Source organism: Panthera uncia, chromosome A2, assembly GCF_023721935.1.
Source record: "Panthera uncia isolate 11264 chromosome A2, Puncia_PCG_1.0, whole genome shotgun sequence".
Lineage (NCBI taxonomy): Eukaryota > Metazoa > Chordata > Mammalia > Carnivora > Felidae > Panthera > Panthera uncia.
In genome coordinates this window covers 121,354,919-121,372,460 of record NC_064816.1, presented here as the reverse complement: position 1 = coordinate 121,372,460, position 17,542 = coordinate 121,354,919, and the positions used below count along the sequence as shown (strand labels likewise).

At 35.5% G+C, this 17,542-nt stretch overlaps 1 protein-coding gene across 2 annotated transcripts in view; it reads right to left on the bottom strand.

Moving 5' to 3' along the window:
• The window catches only part of SEPTIN7 (septin 7), an 85,188-nt gene that overhangs the window by 25,109 nt on the left and 42,537 nt on the right, over positions 1-17,542 (bottom strand). For both annotated transcript variants that reach the window (XM_049641693.1, XM_049641694.1), the window contains exons 4-7: positions 12,120-12,220; positions 11,166-11,300; positions 5,668-5,785; positions 190-282 (exon numbers count right to left, since the gene is read on the bottom strand). In XM_049641693.1, the coding sequence (XP_049497650.1) occupies positions 190-282; positions 5,668-5,785; positions 11,166-11,300; positions 12,120-12,220 (447 nt within the window). The remainder of the gene's footprint in view (positions 1-189; positions 283-5,667; positions 5,786-11,165; positions 11,301-12,119; positions 12,221-17,542) is intronic.

Below are 17,542 nucleotides of genomic sequence, written 5' to 3'. Positions count from 1 at the left end.
AGAGATTATGCTATTCATCTCTCTATTCAACAAAGTTAATTGCAAAGTTGAATTCAAGACTGAATAATCTCCCTATTCATTTTGTAAGCCAGCTACTTAAGAACACTGATTTTTTTTTATCTTTTCAGTGAATATTTCAATGGCTTTAAGGCCTGAAACATTTTAGTATATGTATGTGAATAAACCTACCTTTATCTTTTTAACAAGCTTATTTTCTTCTTCATCATCTGTTTCTGGAAATTCATATATTTTAATTTTATGTTCTTGGATTTCTTTCATTATCTAAAATGAGCAAAAGAACACCACACATAATTAGTACATTAGCTTTATTCGTATTATATTCTTTTAAAATTCCTGATTCCTCAGCTCTAATTCCTTTACTATTTTTCAATGATGCAAAACTATAATCTAAAATCAAAGTACTATACTGATCTTTTTTTTAAAAACTATTAAGTTCATATATAAATACCATTCTCCAAAATCCAATTACTTAATAAGTTAATGGTTATAATACCAAAAGAGATCTAAAAATGATTTAAGATTCCAGAAAGGGCTTTCTCTAGTTGATTTCTATATAATGGTTTTACATCATTTACTCACAATGACTGAGATTCTTTCTCTAAATAGAACTCTCACCAACTATTTTATTCAGATGAATCAACATAACTTAAACTCACCTAAAATTTTAGTAAAATTAGTAAGTGAAACTAAGTACAGCACTGGCTCCAGGAGAAAAAATTTGCACACTGATCAGAAAATATCCTTGCGTGTACATTTGTGTACACAAAACCAAGGAGCAACAGATATAAAATGAAGCAAGTACACAAGGAGAAAACATGCCCCACAAGCTAAGAAGCCAGCAAGTTAATAAAGAGAATGCAAAGACAACTTATTAACATCAGAAATGACCTACTTCAAACTAAATTATCTTTTCCCACATCACTCCAAATTTTAAACAAATCACAGATAACCAAATAATGTTCAACTACCTATTCAAACTCATAATAAACTGATGGTCAATATACCTAGAACTAGGTCCTTGCCTTTACTGGTATTTCAGCACTACTATCACTTGTAGGGATCCCCAGCAGCATAAAGGCACTCTAAACAAAATATGTTACATGGTTACTAAAGTAGGTAGAGGCAAAATGCCACAGAGAAAAACATGAGAATAAATGAAGTGTCAAATACATGGCTAAGAGAAAAAACGAAATACTAGGGGCCAGGTCTAAGAGCAGTGGTTCTTGGGGTGCCTGGGTGGCTCAGTCAGTTAAGTGACCAACTCTTGATTTCAGCTCAGGTCATTATCTCACAGTTGTAAGATCAAGCTCCACATCGGGCTCTGTGTTAGGTGCAGAGTCTACTTAAGATTCTCACTCATAGTCTCTTTCTCTCTCCCCCTGTCCCTCCCCTGCTTGCTTGTTCTCTCTCTCAAAAAAAAAAAAAAAAAAAAAAAGCAGTGGTTACATATTAAAGATCCCAAATCTCCACCTTAATTTACAAAAATAATTGGTAAAGATACAGTCCAATAACTCATTCTTTTTTTTAAATTGTTTAATGTTTATTAATTTTTGAGAGAGAGAAACAGAGCATGAAAGGGGGATGAGCAGAGAGAGAAGGAGACACAGAATCTGAAGCAGGATCCAGGCTTTGAGCTGTCAGCACAGAGCCCAACTTGGGGCCTGAACCCACAAACCGTGAGATCATGACCTGAGCTTAAGTCCGGACACTTAACTGACTGAGCCACTCAGGTGCCACTCCAATAACTCATTCTAAAAAAGTTCTCCATAAACTCCAAGAGAGTGCGTGGTCCCACAACCATTTTCTGGGATAATCTGACACCAGCCACAGAATGGCAAGACCCTCCCCAAGAGGATCTGTGCAGGTCGATGCCAGGCAAATCTCTAGGATTTGAATTTTGAAACCAAGCCTTGCACCTGAGATAAAACACACGAGTGCTGTGCTGCCTGGCAGGCAGATGGCTTAGACTCAAAACAGGATGAAGGCAGGGATCTGACAGAAGCTGGGGAAACAGTAAGGATGACCGTTTGCTCTTCTGTGAGGGCTTCCTGAGGAGTGGCAGGTGCGAGATTCCCAGCCCTAGGGATGGAGAGTGGGGCAACACCATTCTCCACCACACCCCCCCATCAACACTGACAACTTCATTGAGAAAAACAGCCGCTTACACCAAACCCTGTTCCCCTGTGCCCTGGATGGCAACTCTACCATGGCAAATCCGCCTGAGAGTCAATGCAGCAGGCCACTCCCCCAAAAGACCAGCACAAAACCCATGCATGCACCAAATCTACTGATCATAGAATGCTGCAAAGCTTCAGCTCTAGGGGAAATAGGATACAGTTTCCTTTTTTGGTGGGGGATCTTTTCATAATACAGCCATTACTCTCAGACCAGGAATACAACAGGCTTTCCTAACAACCACACAAAAAGAAACAGTGACCTAGACAAAATGACAAGATGGAGGAACTCACCCCAAAAGAAAGAGGAAAAAGTCCCAGCCAGAGATTTAATCAATAAAGATACAGGTAAGATGACTGAACCAGAATTTAAAACAATAATCATAAGTATACTAGCTGGACTCGAGAAAAGCATAGAAGATACTAGAGAATCCCTTACTACACAGATAAAAGAACTAAAAACTAGTCAGGCTAAAATAAAAAATGCTATAACTGAGATGCAAAACTAAATGGATGCAATTGACGAGGATGGACGAAAAGGGAGAACAAATCCGTGATATGTAAAATAAAATTATAGAAAATAATGAAGCTGAAAAGAAAAGGGAAAGGTATTAAATCATGAAGGCAGACTTAGGGAACTCAGTGACTCCTTACAGTGCAATATTATTAACATCACAGGAGTCCCAGAAGAAGAGAAATAAAAGGGGGCATAAGGTTTATTTGAGCAAATTATAGCTGAAAACTTCCCTAATCTGGGAAAGGACAAAGACATCAAAACCCAAGAAACACAGAGAACTCCCATTAAATTCAACAAAAGATGTGTCATAGTCATCAAGATGTGTCATAGTCAAATTAACAAAATACACAAAGAATCCTGAAGGCAGCAAGGGGGAAAAAAAAGTCCTTATCCTACAAGGGAAGACAGATCAAGTTCACAGCAGATCTGTCCACAGGAACTTAGCAGGCTAGAAGGGAATGGCATGATATATTCAACGTGCTGAATGGGAAAAATACGCAACCAAGAATATTTTATCCAGCAAGGCTGTCATTCATAATAGAAGGAGAGATAAAGAGTTTCCCAGACAAAAACTAAAGCAGTTTATGACCACTAAACCAGCCCTGCAGGAAATATTAAAGGGGACTCTTTGGTGGGGGGGGGGGGGGGGGGGGGGGGGGAGGGGGGAGACCAAAAGCAACAATGGCTAGAAAGGAATAGAGAACATCACCAGAAACACCAACTTTATAGGTAACACAATGGCACTACTTTCAGATCTATCAATAATCACTCTGAATGTAAATGGACCACATGATTCAATCAAAAGACATCTGGTATCAGAATAGATTAAAAAAACAAAAACAAACACAAGACCCATCTATATGCTGCCTACAAGAGACTCCTTCTAGACCTAAAGACACCCGCAGAAGGAAAGTGAAGGGATGAAGAACCATCTATCACGCTGATGCCAAAAGAAAGCCAGAATAGCATACTTTATAACAGGTAAACTAGATTTTAAACTAAAGACTGTAACAAGAGATGAGGAAGGGCATTATACCATAATTAAGGGGTCTATCCATCAAGAAGAAATCTAACAATTATAAATATGCATGTCCCCAACTTGGAAGCACCCAAATATATAAATCAATTAATAACAAATGTAAAGGAACTCATTGATAATAACAACAGTAGGGGACTTGACCACCCCACTTACAACAATGGACAGATCATCTAAGCAGAAAACCAACAAGGAAACAATGGCTCTGAATGACACACTGGAACTGAGGGACTTAACAGATATATTCAGAACATTTCATCCTAAAGCAGTAGATTATACATTCTTTTTGAGTACACATGGAACTTTCTCCAGAACCAATCACATACTGAGTCACAAATCAGCCCTCGACAAGTACAAAAAGACTGAGATCATACCATCCGTGGTTTTAGACCACAATGCTATCTATAGAACTTAAAGTTACCCACCGCCAAAAAAAAAAAAAAAAAAAAAAAAAAAAAAAATTGGAAAGACCACAAATACACAGAGGTTAGAGAACATCTTACTAAAGAACAAATGGGTTAACCAGGAAACTAAAGAAGGAATTTTAAAAAAATACATGGAAGCAAAAGAAAATGAAAACCCAATAGTACAAATCCTTTGGGATGCAGCAAGGGCGGTCCTAAGAGGGAAGTATATTGTAATCCAGGTCTACCTCAAAAAAACAAGAAAAGCCTCAAATACACAACATAATCTTACATCTAAAGGAGCCAGAAATGGAACAGCAAATAAAGTCTAAAGGCAGCAGAAGAAAGGAAATAATAAAGATCAGAGCAGAAATAAATGATAGAGAAACAAACAAACAAACTGAAAACAATAGAACAGATCGATAAAACTAAGAGTTGTTTCTTTGAAAGAATTAGTAAAATTGATAAAACCCTAGCCAGACTTATCAAAAAGAGGAAAAAACCCAAATAAATAAAATCACAAATAAAAGAGGAGAGATCACAACCAACAATTAGTATTTGAACTTAGAAAAAAGCACATTAAAAAATAAAAATGGTAGTGAATAAATGTAAAGTAAATAAACATATACTTCTAGTAGAAATACCAAATATAATAAAAATGAACTAAAACATTCCCAGAGTGTACAGATTTAGCACAACTTCAAAGCAAATCTCAACAGATTTTTGTTTTTGTAGCAGGTTGCAAGGTATTCTAAAATTCATATAGAAAAAAGTGAAAAAACAAAGGGGACTTTAAAGAAAGAGATAATAACTCTATGACCTATTTTTAAGTATTATACAAAGTAGCTGCAGTTTAAAAAATATAGCTTGGCTTAAAATAAAAAATAGGCTCCTGGTATAGGAGCACAGTTCCAGAAATTCACCCTATATTTCATAAAATGTTATAATAAACCAAACACACTAAGGAAAAAGTAAACCCCTGCTTTACAAAGTGTTCATCCCTTCTGGAAAATTAAATTAAAAGTTAAAGAAATGATTAAGTGCCACTTAATTCCAAAAAAGCTTTAAAAACAACAACATTGGTAAGGCATTGAAACAAATATACCCATTATGAAAAAAAAAATCTGTTTCATTGGGGGGAAAGCACCATGACAAAATGGGGGAAAAAAAGAACTATAAAGTAATCATACCCTTCCAAAAAGTAATCCTCTTCCTGGAAATTTAGTCTAAAAAAATAATCCTAAAGGGTGTGGAGCAGAGTTGTGGAGGAGGTTGTAACAGAAACACCTAAAATATTTAAGTCGACAAAGGATAAGGGCACTGTGATAATGGATAATAGCTTTGCGGAGAAAACTAAGGCAAGAAATTTTAAATAGTTACTTTTAATACAGTATAAATAAATATATAATAAAGTAGCAAGAGGAATACATTGTAACACATTATACTGAAAATACAAAAACTGCAAATTACATGAATGGTATGAGAAATTCAAGAGTTCAAGCTTCTTTTGCTCACCTGTTTTTTAAACTGTTGGCACTCCTCTGGAGTGAGTGTGTCTGCTTTGGCAATAAGTGGAATGATGTTCACTTTTTCATGCAAACGCTTCATAAACTCAATGTCCAATGGTTTAAGTCTGAAAGACACAATATTTAATATGACTGAATTATCAATTTGTGAGAAGAAATCATTCACATCCCCAGTGCTAAATTAAATACACTGGAACGACTTTACTTATCAGAAACACTCTGATGATGTACTGGGCCAGCAATAGTTAGGCCAGGTAGAACAGGACCTCACTAAGCACTGAAGTGGTTAAGAAGGCTTTGACTCCTGCCCTTGAATACGATGGTCATAGGGTTTGGGCTCTACAGAGGAATTAGGAAAACCAGAAATGCTCCTAACAGGTTTTCCTAAAATAGCCTCTATACATACTACTCAAAATTTGGGAAATGTTTTTTTTCAATAAAAAGGATTGTCCTTTTTGAATCCCATATTGCATTCTTGCTTCCAACTTTATTTCTCAGATAAAAGGTTCAAAAGGGAATCATCTTCATCATCCCTTTTTACCCACTGCAATCTGGCTGCTGCCTCCACTTGGCTGTTATACTTCCAAGAAGGTCACGAAATAGGGGCGCTTGGGTGGCTCAGTCAGTTAAGCATCCGACTTCAGCCCAGGTCTGATCTCACCATTCCTGAGTTCGAGTCCCCCAATGGGCTCTGTGCTTACAGCTCAGAGCCTGGAGCCTGCTGCAGATTCTGTGTTTCCTGCTCTGACCCTCCCCTACTCACACTCTGTCTCTCTCTCTCAAAAATGTAAACATTTAAAAACTAATAAAAAAAGGGGGGGGGTCATGAAATACTTTCATGCTGCTAATATAATTAGCATCAATAACTCCTAAACATTGTGGTGTTTACTATTATTTTTTAAATTTACCCATTATGCAGCATTTGACATTACCCTCTCACAAGCTACTCCCTAAGGGTACTTTTAAGGATCTTCTCTGTAAGCTAGTCTCTTAAGTGTTGTATTCCTCAGAATACTCTACTAGGTCCTCTTCTCTCTTTACATTCTGTATGCTTATCATCAACCACAGTGACTTCTAACATCTTCTATAGATCTCAAATCTTCACACCCAGCCCCGATCTCACTTGTATGATCCAGTTTGTATTTACCCAGTGGAAATACCACCTAGACACCCCATTGAGGCTCCTCGAAATCAAAAGCTCATCTGAAGCCCCAAATTTTCTCTCCTCTTCTGTGCTATTTTTGAGAATGGTACTACAATCCATCCAATTACTCCTGGCTGAAATCCAGGATTCCTCCCTCCTCTAATTCTCACTCCCAAAGATTCCCCAAGATCTGCTGAACAAATAAATATATTACTTTGGGTCAGGCCATGAAGACCTTTGGTATGGGCTACTATATTAGAATACATCCGGTTTCCCTCCAAACCATGCACACTGCAGTCAGAAAGGTCTTTCTAAACTCCAAATCTGAATGAGTCATTTCTCTGACTGAAAACCTTATTAAAGGCCAGATTCCTTGGCTAGCATGGCCTACAAGGCCTGTGAAGACATAGCCTCTCAGGCTGTTCTCATCGCTTAGCATCTGGTAGCATCTTTTGCCACCTCCTGCTTGTAATTCTCCTTTTTGAACTACCCATGATTTCTTGAAAGAACCATACTTTGATCACTGGTCATTGGCTACTGCCTCTGACTGAAACACTCTCCATTCCCATCCCCTTTTCTACTTGGCTTGCCTAATCCCTATTCCTATAGGTCCTTTAGGACTTGGCTTACAATTCTCATTTCCTCTGGGAATCCATCTCCAACCTAACACCTAGTCATCTTCTAAGTGATCACAACACTTAATTTGCCAATTACGTATATTTGTTTTCCCCATCTTCTCATTAGAAGATCCTTAAGAGCAACACCTTTGTCTCATTCATCTGTATCTCCAACACCCAGTACAGTGTCACTTGAGAAGCTGTCCAAATATCTGTTGACCAAAAAAGTAAGTTCCTGTGACTTTCTTTATGTTTTCAAATAACTCTAAATGAAAACCCAAGAAATTCCTCACATCTAGACTACAGATTAAAAATTAATATTCCATAAAAATAAATGAAGATGATGGGAGTATTCTGCTTAGAAATATCATTCTAAATTGGTATTCCTTAACCTATAAACCATGACAAAAATCGAATAAAGATCTAGTTTCATTATGAATTGTACTAACATTATAAAGAGAAAGTCCTTGTTAGAGTTCTCTTAGAGTACTATAGTTACATGTAGGTCACGTGTGTGTGTGCGTGCGTGCGTGTGTGTGTGTTTATAAATATATAAAGTTGGGAGGAACAGGGGCCCAGAGACTAAAGAGGTATTCCTTTTTACTAACAAGTAATAAACGATACTATACCTCTTTGTGGTAATGACACTGACTGACAGAAAGACAGGGCTATGAAGTAGGAAGGCAGATACGGAGAAGACAACTACCTTCTATTCTAATTCTCCTTATCCTGAATCCTTTGAAATGTGATACTGGCATTCAGAGAATAGGGAACACCAAAGAAAAGAGACTGTCGCTGGAATAACACTGTATTATCTATAAATAGCATTCTTATTCACAAAGGCTAACTGAAAGAACCTATCCAACTCCAAAAAATCTTAAATTTTGCTTCTTTTCATCAGTCATAACACACAACACTAAATATAAAAGCCATGGCCCAATCAATCTCAGATCTATAAATTTTTATGGTTCACTTTCCAGATTATACTCATAACAAATTTAAATTATCGTGAATACCACCTCCTTAAACCAGAAACAAAAGAATTCAGTTACTCTGAAATTTTAATACATCTTAAGAACATTTAATACAAAATATTAAAATCAAAATCTAAGTTAACAAGGCTTTACACTTAACAGTGAAACAGCACTTGCTGAATATTTATAATCTCAACTTTTAAAGAGAAAGACACTAAAAAACAACCATGACAAGGAAATTGGTAAAGTCAACTTCTTAAATATAAAACAAGGACGAAGAACATTTAAATCAGTTTAAAAATTAAACTTTAGAAAAAAAAGGTAAAATCTTTATAAAAGCCCCGATAAAACCCTTCTGCCCTTTTAAATTAGAATACAAATTTCAGAAGCTTACAAAATGTCAACAGCAGAAAACATTTAGTTCACATGTAGATTACATTCTGGGTGAAATTTTTCCTCTGTCCATTTAGTTTTATTTCAGGTCATCTTTTCCAAGAAATTTAGTTTTTAAATGTTGTTTTTAAACAATGGAAAGTCCTTTATAGAATTTCTAGAAGATAAACCCATATTAGAGGGGGAAAACTATTTAACCTCAAAGCCTATAGCAAAATAAATAAAATGACTACAGGGAAAATGACAAATATTTAATATACACATACATATATTTCTTAGGGAAAAAAAACCTTCCATATAAAACTCACTGAATGAAACTGATTTTTTTAAATGGCAATCAATATTCAAAAGGGTAAAAATACCATTTTAAAATTCAAGTTCCAAGTCAGTTTTTAAACTTAATAGCAACTACCAGTCGTTTAGTGACGATACTTGGTGGGGTGAGGTGGGGAACACTGAAAATACAATGTTGAACCGATTTATAATTACTCCACAACAGGACCTCTCCAAAAAGGACTACCCAGATAAGACAGAAAGGCCCTGATTCATCTCTCAGACTGCCTACAATTTTAGTCTGTAGTGAGCAGATCAGGAATTCTCTACATAAAATTCAGTGTTTTATTCTTTAACTTAATACACAGTAGTACCTATCAATGGGCAAAACTTTGTTCCATGTCTAAAAATAGTTAAGATGAGAAACTATTCAAAAGCACATTTTTACACCTAGAAAATAAAAATTTTGAACTCCCATCCCTTGTGACAAATATGAAATGGCCCAAAGCTGCCACACATTGTTTGAATCATTAAAAAAAAAAATTTTTTTTTAAATCTCATTTCCCATGCAATTTTAAGAAATGTACTTTCCCCCAGAGATAGAAGGAATGTGGTTTCATGAGAATTACTAAATCTTGGAGAGAGTCCAAAAGATCTAAAATAATAAAACTGGATATAAAATTTCTACTGACTAAACTGCAGATTAAAAAAATGAAAATAAATAAATAAATTGCAGGTTAAGATTTTACTCTGTTGTCTTCTAGCAAAAAGCCCTAGCAAGTTAACTAGAATGAATAAAAAATAAATTAATTAATACATATATCAGGAAGAAGTTAGCAAGTACTCAAGAAAGGCTATACAGGGTGTTAGTTTTTACAAAAATTTTTTGAACGCTCATTTATTTTTGAGAGACAGAGAGACATAGTGTGAACAGGGGAGAGGTTAGAGAGAGAGGGAGACACAGAATCTGAAGCAGGCTCCAGACTCTGAGCTGCAGCACAGAGCTCAATGGGGGCTTGAACTCACAAACCGCGAGATCATGACCTGAGCCGAAGCTGGATGCTTAACTGACTGAACCACCCAGGTGCCCGTGTGTTATGTTTTTGAGATTTTTTTTTTAAGCCTTTTAAGTTGATGAATCAATTTTATACAATATGTAAACCTCAAAGAACACTATAGAAGAATATTAGAAATAAAAAAAAGAAACATTTGTCACTATAATCTGACAGTGCAAAAATGGTAAACTACATAATTCAGACTTGTTGCTCAACCACGATAGTGATAATGGGCATTATTAGCCTTTCTAGGAAAAAGATCAAGAAAGAAGCAGAAAAGGGAAGACAGGTGGCTGAGCTATACAGAGTCATCTATCTAAAGAAAAAGATTGAAGAAGAGTAATTACAAACATCTGCAGTTGACAGTGACATGTATATCTACTCAGATGACAGAGGAAGTACAAACAATAAAAAAAGGAATACAAGCTAGCCATATTAACAAAAATAATCAGATCAGATGAATATAAGACACTTACACCTTAACTCCTAATAAGTAGAAGAGTAGCACTGATGATATGAAACTTAAACAATATGATTGTGATAGCTAAGGTGAAACACAAGCCAAAGAAATTTAGTGAAGAAAGAAATGGCACACTAAGAACTTTGGTACTTAACCTTTCTTGTAACCTTTTCTATCAGATTCATAGTAAAAACATCTTTGCATCTTTGAAGTTTCTTAAAATTTGTGTAAGCTAATTTTTATAGCTGTTTCCCCTTATTTGGTAGTTCAATTTGTGGTAGAGTGGTCAAAAGGAAGCTAAATTAGCCACATTGAAACATTAAACCATAATGGAAGCACTGCTCCTTATGAACAGGTTAAAAAAAAAAAAAAAAAGCCTACGCATGAAGGTTACTATTAACTTATCTAGGACTTACAACGTGTTTTTTATAAGCCATTTTTGTATAGAATTTGGGATTTTACAACTGATATATTTAAATGTACTCCACAGAGATATGGATAACTAAAATATATCCCCAAAGTTCAGTCATAATAAACAACAGCAGATTATCAGAAGTATCAAGGTACTGACCCATGTCCTGAAGGAGCAATGAAGTATAAACAACACTGCACCCTGTTATCAGGCATCTGACGTCTGTTCACTCGAGATTCTGCATTTAGGTAGTCCTCAAATTTACTATCAATGTAGTCAATAACAGGCTGCCAGCTATAAAAAGCAGATAAATAAAATAATTAAGTTGCAATTCTACATATGAAGGTACAACTGAGGACTGCTACAGTAATCAATATTTTTAAATAGGCAAAACCAATCAAACCAGTGGAAGATATCTCAAATTATTCTACATATACTGATTCAAAAACAGGTAGTTATTACCTTGGATAAATCTTGATTCACTATTTCTGAACTTTCCAAATGGAAAAAAATTAATTATTTAGCGTCAAAACACAACCAAATTATGTTATCTGCATTAAGTACATAGGTTTTTATTTCAAATTAAAAGATTAAGTTATACAAAAACTTCATGATGAACTTATTTGTTTTAAAAGTTAACAGAAATTTACTTCAAAAACAAAGAAAAATATTGTTTATAATATACTATTTCTAAATAGAATGACATGGATGTTTTCTTATGACTTATGGAGAAATGGAACATTTAAAATCAGATTTAAATTAGGATGGGATAGAAAATAATATATACAATAAGTGGATAAAATTATAGAAGAAAATGAAGTTTTAACTTCCTTATAATGAGAATTCTTGTATCCATGTTGCTTTAGAATTTGTCTTCAAAATAATTCTATGATAGGTATTACCTCCATTTTATAGAAAAGGAAATCAGTTCAAAGAAGTTAAGTAACATTGTCAAGTAAGTGGCAAAGCTGGTGTGAGAACTCAAGTCATATCACTAAAAAGTTCAGTGACCTCTGCTAAGATGAGAAGTTTAAAAATCTTAAGCAGAAAAAGTCTAACCACCAATACCCAAAATGCAATCAATATAAAGCAGTGATGACAAACCCTTCTTACCAATTACTATTATCCACTGCATCTCCAAATCCTGGGGTATCAACTATTGTGAGCAGCAACTGAACACCACCTTCTTTGATTAAAACTTTGGACTGTTCCACCTGTAAGAATTATTGGCACAGATATTAATACCATATATTACACCTGTGGTTTCCTACAAGGTAAGAAGCAGGGAGATGAGCATTAATCAAAACCAACTGGGAAATTTTCTGCAAACTAAATCTACCCACATTTTCTTTAAAATCAATTATTGTGGATATGAGAAATCCTGGTTACTTGAAAGAAAGGCACATATGTAAGTAGTGGGTTTATGGCTTATAGTTGACATAAAGAAGGAAAATGGGAACTGATAAAATAGTAATAGTCACTAAAGCCATACAATGCCTATATGATCTAATGTGTGTCTAACAACACAAATAAACAATATGCTTAAATGATTCAGTAATTCATAGAAATGAAATGCAATTAACCAAACAAGTACATCTAATCTACCACTTACAGTAAATGCTTTTCTGAACTATTTCCATCTAGTTTGGTCCAAACCAATTACTCAAGTGAACTTATTACATTCCCAAATCTTTCTCAGTATGGCCATAATTATTTACACTTGTGTTTATGTTATGGCTAAGATCCAACTCTCTTCTCAAATGTTATATTTCACATTTATGCCAAAGTGATCAGCAAAGGTCCAGGCACTGAAAAAAAACAAAAAATCCTACTACCTCTGATTAAAATCTTTGGTTCTCTTTACAATTTGTAAGAATGTTCTATTTGAGAAAGGGTATTAGACTTGAACAATAACAACAATTCCTCCTACAATCTAAGATTTTCTGTAACCCCAAACTCTGCATCAGAACATGTAAGTCATTCATCTTGGGCATATGCTGCTGCTAGATAAAGTAAACATGGATTTAAACAGAAAAGGGGAATAATGACCCCAGAAAAACACAGGCTTTCATCTGATGCACACTTTTATTATTTTTTTAAATTTAATTTTATTTATCTTTTTAGAGAGAGAGAAAGCATGCACATACACAAGTGGGGGAGAGGGGGAGCGAAGGGGGGGGGGAGAGAGAGAGAGAGAGAATATCTTAAGCAGGTTCCAAGCTCAGCACAGAGACCAACATAGAGCTCGATCCCACAGCCCTGAGATGATGAACTGAGCCAAAATCAAAAGTCGGACGCTCAACTGACTGAGCCACCCAGGCACCCCTCAATGTACATTTACATCAAGGGCTTACTAGGACTAGAGGCTCTAGGTACGTTGGTAGGCTAATTTAAGAGGGAAGAATTAGATTCAAACTTTAAGTATTAATTGCCATAAGACGGTATGAATTAAGTACTTCTAGACTTAAGGAAAAAATGTAATCATCAATATGTGTAAAGCAACTTCAACTATTTATGTCTGCTAACAGAGTATGGAAAGGAAAATTTCTAATTTCTAGGTAGAAAAAGTTGGGTGTACCTTTCAGGCTTACAGAAATGATGTCTTTCCATTCCCTTTTGACATGTTCTTACAGAGGCTGGCTGAGGTATGAAGAGACCAAGGAACTGAGACTAAGACTACTGAGTAGGAAAGTCTGTAGCAGCACTGTCCAACAGAACCTTCTGAGATGATGCAAATGTTCTGTACCCTCACTGTCCAATACATTAGATGCTTGCCCATGTGGCTACTTAGCCCTTGAAATGTGACTAGAGCAACTGAGGAGCTGAATGTTTATTTAATTTGAATTAGCTTAAATAGCCACATGTAGCTTAGTGACACTGGATTGGACAGTGCAGGTCGATAGCAATCAAGTTATTTTGTTAAAAAAAAATCATGTAAAAAAACTGTTAACACTGAAAACACTGCCTGAGATTTGGATATGCATGTCTATGGAGGAACTTCTAATCTTTTAGACAAATAAGAGGCAAAGGTCTTATCTTTTATACCAATGCTCTTTACTAAACTGCTTTAATCCTTGTATAACTATTGGTGAAAATTTTGAACATCCCAAATGTATTTATTTATCTACCAATATATACAATTGGTATTGTATATACAAGATACCAATATCTTGTATATTGGTATATATTGTATATTGGTATTGTATATACAAGATACCAATATCTTCCAATATATACAATTGGAAATCTGTTAATAAGTATTAACAGTATTAATTCTCTCTAGATTAAAAAAGTAAACATCAATAAATAGGGTTCTTAATGCTTTCTGACCATTTTCAGTACCAACAATGGATGTGCATTGCATAGGAGACCACTGTTTCATACCACATAGCTAAGATAATACCGGTAGTCTGATACCAGGTTACTCTTACGAGGAAGGCAAAATGAGGAAATAATCAGACTCATCAGTGTTAGATTATCAAAACTAAAAAAAAAAAAAAAAAAAAAAAAAGATGTGTTATGTGGCTTACAAAGTTCATATCTTATAAAAATATAAAATGGTTGTCCTCTAGTTAAAGGACAATCTAGTTATTTGTCATTATATAAATTTTTTTTTAAAGGACAATCTGGTCAAATGCAACATCTTGATATATCTTGAATTGGCTTCCCTCTCCGTCATAAAAACAGGTTATTCATTAATGGTCACTGAAGCAGAACTACCCAAAGTAATCATACTACCCTTTACTTAATAATTCTTTTAAATGACATAGTACTATATATTAGAAATTGATGCAGGATATAATTGTTCTACATGAATCATCTCCCAATTTTACCCCAAACCACTTTTGGTTCCCTTGTTACTAAGCAAAGGCCATTTCTATCTTCAGTAATAGGTTGTATACTAATCACACACCATACCAGCTTAAATTTTAAGACCGTTGTTTCCTTTTTATTTTTATAATCAGTTTAACAACTTAATTGTTTATGGACGTAAGAAAAATTAAGATCTGTACTTTAAAGAGTCTGTTTATAAAAGCCACTTTTCTGGCCTATGAAATTCTTTGTATCCATACATGGTCAAATACAAAGAAGGCAACATATGGAAGAGATCCAGAAAACATAACTGTAAACTAGTGCCATTCACAGGATCTGACTGTATCCTATCATCTGGTTTTGCAAGTATCCTCATGGGATCCATGGAAAACAAATTAGTTCAAGTTCAGGAATTTCAAACTTTTCTTAAGAAATCTATTCCAAATGGCCATTTTCCCATGCACTTTACTTAAGCAGGTCACATAAGCATATTTTATGGCATCACTCAAAAGTTCTCTAACATTAAATGCATAATTTAATGCTGAAGGAATGAATCAAGGGCATTTTCAATTATGTTTCTTTCTGAAAAATAAAACTAAAGCCCATTATATTGTTTATGTATAATTAATTTACTGAGGCCTCTTTTGGACTCCTAACTCCCAGAAATGTAAGGCACTCTTTTTTCTAATATTGTTCAGTTTTCCAATCTGAGGGGAAAAAAACAACAACAAACTCAAACCTTCAGTGTTTCCATAGCTTCATTTCTTTCATTTTTAAAAGACTGTTAAATAACTTAAGTTTTCTAACCAATGTTTAAGAGCTATTTGTTAAGGTAAATAAAAAGTGCTACTCAATTAACTGTATTAAATTTCAAGGAGAGGGTTAAAATTTTGTCAGGAATTACCTCTATACCTAAACTTGCTCAGGAGGTGGCATTACAGCCAAAGCTCTGCAGAGACGTGGAACAAGAGACTTAAAGAGCCTGAGATACTCCACTTACTCAAACACAAACACTACCTACTCTATTTAATGGCTGAGAAGATAAGTTATCATCTTAGATACTTCATCATGTTCCACAAGAAACTAAGAGGCAATGACCAACAGTAGAATAGTTATGCCTAAAGACTACTTCTCATCAAGACCCAAACCTAGTTTATTAATAAAGTTGATCCAAAGATTCGAATTCTGCCTGCTACACTAAATCACACCTCAATCCCCTGCACCTCCTTAAATTGAGAACTTAAATGTCTTGTCCTTTTCATTTTCTATTAGCAACCCCCCTCCTAAACCCTTTATTTCTTTTTCTTTTCCAGCCCAGATATCTTTGTTACACAAAATTTATGAACTTCAATTTGACAGGAATTTCCCTGCTATCCAATGATGCTTTTATGTGCTCACTAGTCCCATGCCTCTTTCATTTCCCAGAATGGCTCTTCTCTAGCTCTACATTACTATCTCTCCAACCACGCTCAGCAAAGTACCTCATCTCTAGATGAAGACAAGAGCATCCTCAATTTGTGTGATGCAACAGTCTTTCCTTCTGTTCCAATGAATAGATCCCTTTCTTCCTGAGGCTCATTTCTCAATATATACCAGGGATGTGATCACTCCATTTCAGAGTCACGTTGACAACCATTTAGACTATTTCCAGTTTATTTTCAACCTCTCATCTCTTAGGGATTGATTCTCCATTGGATATAAACATTCTCAGGTCTTTTTCGGAAATAAAAACCAAACAACTCTCTCAGTACCCTACACTCAACCTCCAGGTATTCCCTCTTGTCCTTTTCTTCACAGCCATCCCATCTTCACGACCTCATTTACTATCCCTTTTCAATCCACTGCCATCTTGCCCTCCATTCCTACTACTTCACTAAAATCTACCTTGCCAAGGTAACCTCTATAACACATCACAGCAGCAATATTCTCACTAAATCATGTGATTGCGAGATCGTTAAGAAATTTGACCGTGTCCATCATCACTGTAACCCCCAAACCTGGAGTAAGATATTCAAATGTCTGTCCCGTGAATACTTTAAAAAACTATCAATATTGGACCAACACCAACAAGAGAGTTTCCTAATTGGGCTTTATAAAAATGTCTCAAGGAGTCTATAAAATGTTATCCTAGGGATAGGATAGGATTCATTGCTTTCACCTGTCTTCACCTCTAAAATTTTTGTAGCCATTTAATTTGCAATAGTGATTTTCAGGACTTTCCAAACCAAGAAAAACAAGGGTTTTTTAAGTTTATTTGAGAGACAGTGTATGCACACACACTTGAGTGGGTTGAGGGGAGAGAGACAGAATGAGAATGAATGAATCCAAACCAGGCTCCACACTGTCAGCACAGAGCCTGACACATGGGGCTTGATCTCACAAATCGCAAGATCAGGACCTGAGCTCAAATTAAGAGTTAGATGCTTAATTGACTAAGCCACCCAGGCAGCCCAAGAAAAAAGTTTTAATTTTCTTAATGTTTATTTATTTTTGAGAGAGAGAGAGAGAGAGAGAGAGAGAGAGAGAGATTGATTGAGTGCGAGCAGGGGAGGAGCAGAGAAAGAGGGAGACACAGAATCTGAAGCAGTCTCCAGGCTCTGAGCTGTCAGCCCAGAGCCCGATGTGGAGCTCAAACTCACAAACCACAAGATCATGACCTGAGTGGAAGTAGCCACTTAACTGAATGAGCCACCCAGGCACCCCCCGCCCCAAGAAAAAAAATT